Source organism: Nycticebus coucang, chromosome 10, assembly GCF_027406575.1.
Source record: "Nycticebus coucang isolate mNycCou1 chromosome 10, mNycCou1.pri, whole genome shotgun sequence".
NCBI lineage: Eukaryota > Metazoa > Chordata > Mammalia > Primates > Lorisidae > Nycticebus > Nycticebus coucang.
The window spans coordinates 26,673,735-26,679,734 of NC_069789.1; the positions used below are offsets into that span (position 1 = coordinate 26,673,735).

Genomic DNA, 6,000 nt, shown 5'->3' on the forward strand with positions numbered 1-6,000 from the left:
CAAACATATAAGCAAGAAAAGAACAAGTGATCCCATTGCAGGCTGGACAAGGGACTTGAAGAGAAATTTCTCTGAAGAAGACAGGTGCATGGCCTACAGACAATTGAAAAAATTCTCATCATCTTTAATCATCAGAGAAATGCATATCAAAACTACTTTGAGATGTCATCTAACTCCAGTAAGATTAGCCCATATCACAAAATCCCAAGACCAGAGGTGTTAGCATGGATGTGGAGAAAAGGGAACACTCCTACATCTCTGGTGGGAATGCAAATTAATACATTCATTTTGGAAAGATGTTTGGAGAACACTTAGAGACGTAAAAATAGATCTGCCATTCAATCCTATAATTCCTCTACTAGGCATCTATCCAGGAGACCAAAAATTACATCATAACAAAGATATTTGTACCAGAATGTTTATTGCAGCCCAATTCGTAATTGCTAAGTCATGGAAAAAGCACAAGTGCCTATCGATCCACGAATGGACTGGTAAATTGTGGTACATGTACATCATGGAATATTATGTAGCCTTAAAGAAAGATGGAGACTTTACCTCTTTCGTGTTTACATGGATGGAGCTGGAACATATTCTTCGTAGTAAGGTATCTCAAGAATGGAAGAAAAAGTATCCAATATACTCAGCCCTACTGTGAAACTAATTTATGGCTTTCACATGAAAGCTATAACCCAGTTATAACCTAAGAATAGGGGGAAGGGGGAAAGGGAGGGGGGAGGTGTGGTGAGGGTGGGTGATTGGTGGGATTATACCTGTGGTGCATCTTACAAGGGTATATGTGAAACTTAGTAAATGTAGAATGTAAATGTCTTAACACAATAACTAAGAAAATGCCAGGAAGGCCGTGTTAACCAGTGTGATGAAAATGTGTCAAACGGTCTATAAAACCAGTGTATGGTGCCCCATGATTGCATTAATGTACACAGCTATGATTTAATAATAAAATAATAAATAAAAATAAGATAAGGATTAGAAACAAAAATCTTGTAAAGAACAGATGAATATAAATACATTCAGAAAAGGAATCAGACAATTGCTATATCAAAATATTAAGCAATAATAATAATAATGCAAAGAAAGTAACATTCACATTGTCAAATAAGAGTATGTCTATTATAGAATGTTTTTACTCTGAGATTCAGTATGGTGTCATCAGTTAATTTCTTATTTTTTTAACTATCAAAGAATAGACAACTAATATTTATAAATAAAAGTAAAAGATAATTTCAAAAAAAAGATCATGCTAAATCTTATAGACAATAGAAAGAGAAGAAATACATCAAAATCATTCTACTTGATCTGGGTAGTAGTTTTGTATGCATTTATGTTAAGACTACACTACAATTCATATGGATGGGCCAAAGACACTTATAAAATTGAAAATTAATCTAAAATACAAAATATTTTTAAAAACTGATGAAAAATTATTATAACATGTATTTTATTATTTACTGAACGTTCTATTGTTTAAAAGTTATTGAATAAAAATGAAGACAAAAGAAATTTTAATACCATTAAGAAGGTCTGAGGTCTCACACTGCTTTCCTAGCTTTTGAAGTCTTCCCATAAGGCAGCAGGCCCATTAGATGATTCAGCAGGTACCTCGTATTAGGGTGTTAGGGTGTTCATACAGCACCCTAGACACTTTTTTTTTCTTTTGAGGCAGAGTCTCACTATGTCACACTCAGTAGAGTGCTGTAGCATCATAGCTCACAGCAACCTCAAACTCTTGGACTTAAGTGATTCTCTTGCCTCAGCCTCCCATGTAGCTAGGACTACAGGCACCTACCACAATGCTTGGCTATTTTTTGTTGTAGTTGTCATTGTTGTTTAGCTGGCCTGGGCTGGTTCAAACCCTCTGGCCTGGGTGTATGTGGCCGGCACCATAACCACTGTGCTGCAGGCGCCAAGCCAGCACCCTAGACTTAAAGACACTGTTCGTAGCATCATGAAGCAAAGGTTGAGTTATACTTCCATTTTCTAATTTCATAAATAGAAAATGAAAGAATTGTGACTAACAGTCAAAATGTTAATCTCACTTGCCTCTGACTTAGAAACTTTGAAAATCAGACCAGGCAAAAGATTGGATTTCATGTGCTTCCATGTTGGCCTGAGCAATTAGACATCAGGGTTTTAGTGTTTTACTTCTCTCTTTGGGAGTGAAAAATCATTATAAAGGCTATATATTCCAATAGAAGACAAGCTTGCTGGAGACAGAGGTTTTTGTCACTTTTATGGCCATAGGCAGAGTTCCTAAAGCAGTCCCTTGAATTAAGAGGTAGTTGATCAATATCTGTGTCATGTGTAAATGTATTCCTTGGCCATTAGAAACTGCTCAGAGGCCTTTGGAACTGTTCTTCACCTGACTTTGCCAGTAACAATTCACTGAAATAAACAAGAAGGGTGGATAAATACCGACCTCATTTACTGTAAGCGATACAACTTGCACACCTTACGGTCAGGATCCTAACTTATACATTTTTAGAAAACTCTAGAAATTTGACAGGATTAAGTATATCCTTAATATGCATCTGGAGACAAAAAAAAATTAAAAATAAAGGAAGAATTTCTGGCTACACAGGGCTGCCGTAAGGGTTACAGCACATAGGAAATTGACTGTAGGTGTCTTGTCATCTGATTAATCCCATCCACATTTCTAATGAGGCGCCCGTGAGTTCCAGTGATGAAGTACTCAGCACCTCACGAAGAGGGTTCTCTCACTGCAGGAGTCCCCTACACATTCGCCATCCCCTATGCACAGAACCTGAATTTCTCACTCACTCCTGCTCAGTTAGCTTCTTCCTTCCTTGGGATCAGCCCAGAGGATGTCAACACCTGCTCCTCTGTGACACCACATTTCAGCTCACTGACAACAACTACTGATATTTCACCTTAGACTTCTCTAGGTTGGTCTTATAAAAACAGTAGCAGTCATAGCTATTTTTGATACACACAGACACACGCACATATATTCCCAACTTTTTATTTTTATATTTTTAATATATTTTTTAATTTTTTACATGTTTAGGCATTGTAAATTGATTTTGGCTAATCATCACTCTAATGTTAACTATTTTATTACACTCACTGACCCAGTGCCTTATGATGTGAACAGGGTCCAGAGGGGTTAGACAATTAACCCCATCTCACAAGGTGCATTCATTCTATGGATGAACTAGAATTTAAATCCTGTCTGCCGGATTCCATAATCTAGAATGCTATTTTCACTTTGGTAGCTTTTCATCCAGGCGGTAATCCATCCAACAGTAGTTGGTTGCCCCTGTCAGGCTCTATACCTACAAATGGAAATAAGAGGAACTTCCTCTTTTGTAGCTCAGTCTAGTGGGGCAGAAGAGACCCACAAATAACCCTGATACAGTGCGGGAGTTGTTATCGAATCCCACCTCTTCAATTTATGCACTGTGCAAATATGGGCAGTCTCTTTGTACTTTATTTTTTTCCAGATGTCAAGTGAACAACTCATAATCTACTCCAAAGAGTCTGTTTTATGAGGATTGAATGAGGCAACACATGTAAAGCACTTACAGTCCCCGACACAAAATGAATTACTCAGCAATAATAGTTTTAGCTCTGTGTCCACAAACTTCAGTGGGATAACTCTCCTGTCTTGGCCTGAGTTATTTAGGCTGGGTGGTAGTACCACTAGTGTAGGTAGCATGTTTAGAGCAGGCTGGGATGAGTTGTGTACTGGAAATACTGACCATTTGATATTGGTGGACATTTAACATGGGAGTCTACAGCTTTGAGATACCTGGGATAGGGATATGAATTGGACAGTCAGCAGCTTCCAGCCGATAAGGGGTAACCTAAGCAGAGGCATTGAGGGGCCAGTTGGCGAAGAGAACCTACATGTGCCTACACTCTTCTTAGATTTTAGCATGTCCAAGTGTCATTTATGTTTGTTGGGGAAAGTGTTTGCTAACAGTACAGCCTTCCTGCATCCCCTGATTAGATAAGCTAATGACCTAAAGTGGGAGAGATGAGGGAAATACAGCTTTGTAAGAGAAATTACATTAGAAGTGCAATTACAGAGTCTCCTTGGGAAATTGGCAGGCATACCTTTAGAACTGTAGTGAGCATGTGTTTTCTTGTGTCACAAGTGTCTCTGTCCAAAGTTTTGTCTTTCAAATACAGAAGAACCTCCATAGATGACCACCTCCCTACATTGACCACCTCCTTAAGTTGACCTGACTTTCATAGGCCAGATATGTGCCACATGTACAAATCAGTATAGTAGGCTTACTTTCTTATGTTGACCACTTCCGTAGGTTGACTAGGTTGTTTTAGTCTCTTGGGTGGTCAACTTATAGGGTGTCTACACATCCACTTTTCAATTTCAGATTACTGCCTTTCTGACTTACATTTACTGCTGTGACCGTACTAGCAGGCATTTCTTCAGAAGTAACCTTAGAGATACTACTTAATTCACTCAAGTATACTCTGTAGCAGGGAGAGTATAAACTTTAGTGTTAGGTCAGGATTTCAGTTATTGATTTACTGCCTATTATCTATGACCCTTGAGCAAATTAGTGTGTTATTTGAGCCTTAACTTCCTCATCTGCAAATAGGGGTAATAATGTCTACTACTTTTCTAGCTTATTCTAAGGATTTAGTTAAATAATGGATAAAATGCATCTGGCATTTAATAGATGTGCCATAATTATCGGTTGCTATATTAACATTACCACCAATGTTGTTCTTGTTGTGTTTTATGAATTTTTACTTCCATTAGAAATAAATTTACTTTAGAAGTTAGTTGATAAGGGCAATGAAGGAAAATAGTTTCATATTGTTTCACTAAGTGCCAGGTGCTATTCTAACACTTTGTTTTTATTTTTTTATTAAAATTTTTTATTAAATTTTTTTATTAAATTTATTAAATGTGTACATTAATGCACTTATGGGGTAGAATGTGCTGATTTTATATACAATATTAATGGATTAATCCTTTGAGTACACTGTGGAATATACCTTAGTATCTTGCCTGTTTTATACAAGAAAATTCCAAGGGTTAGAGTTTAACTTGCTTAAGTGATTGGTTTGGATGTAATCAAACGATAGATTCTGCAGAATTTCTTTTTATAGTCATCTAATAGAAAGCCCTGATCACAGGCATCTCATGTCAGTATTTGGATGTTTCCAAACTATGTTTAGAACATATGCCAATTGGAGTGGTTCTACCATTAACAGCAGCACACTCAAAACAATGTCTCTTTCTAATTTCAGCCTGTGAGGTTGAAGCGGAGAAAGTGTACCAGGTCTCCTCAAAAGAGCACATGCAGCCTTTCAAAGAAAACATGGAGCAATTTATTATTCAAGGTAAATCCCAAAGAGATGTGTTCTATCCTATTCCCCTTTTCAGCAAAAAGGTAGAAGACGTTTTTATTTATTTATTTATTTTTGTAATTTAAGAAGCTTTATTGAGGAGTTCCCTTAACAGTGGCAGAAAACAGAAAGGTTGATAAATGGGGAAGAGGATATGAAAAAGATAGGGGAGAAGGGTAATAGTAACAAAGGTAAATGAATTCACCAAAGTCATGCAGCTAGGTAAGTGCAGGTATAGGACAATAACTCCATTTTCTTTGATAAAAGCATTATTAAAAGAAATGAAAACATACACATTAGCTAGAGGGGATTATGTCGATGTTGTAGAAGAACAGATTAAGTTTAATCATGAGTAACACAGTTGTGAGAGGCTAGGCCTTATCCAAACATGCTATTTTGTAGATAATGCCCATTATTATTGATTTTTTCTTGCCTGACAGTAAACATAATAAGTATTAGTTAAAATTGTTCATATTTATAAAGACATCTGAAAAATTGTATGCTTTTTATGATAGAAAATTAGATATTCTTTTAAGTTTTAACTATGCTATGACCTTAGTTCAATCTCCCATTTATTTGGTTTGTCAAAACATTATGCCCAAAGAAAAAAGTATATAATGCTTTTTCAGATCTTTA

At 36.5% G+C, this 6,000-nt stretch overlaps 1 protein-coding gene across 1 annotated transcript in view; it reads left to right on the forward strand.

The window, feature by feature from the left end:
- The window catches only part of LOC128596366 (formin-2-like), a 275,022-nt gene extending 269,302 nt beyond the window's left edge, over positions 1-5,720 (forward strand). The window contains exons 14-15 of the mRNA XM_053606029.1: positions 5,266-5,358; positions 5,632-5,720. Of these exons, the coding sequence (XP_053462004.1) occupies positions 5,266-5,358; positions 5,632-5,720 (182 nt within the window). The remainder of the gene's footprint in view (positions 1-5,265; positions 5,359-5,631) is intronic.
- Positions 5,721-6,000: the final 280 nt, after the last annotated feature.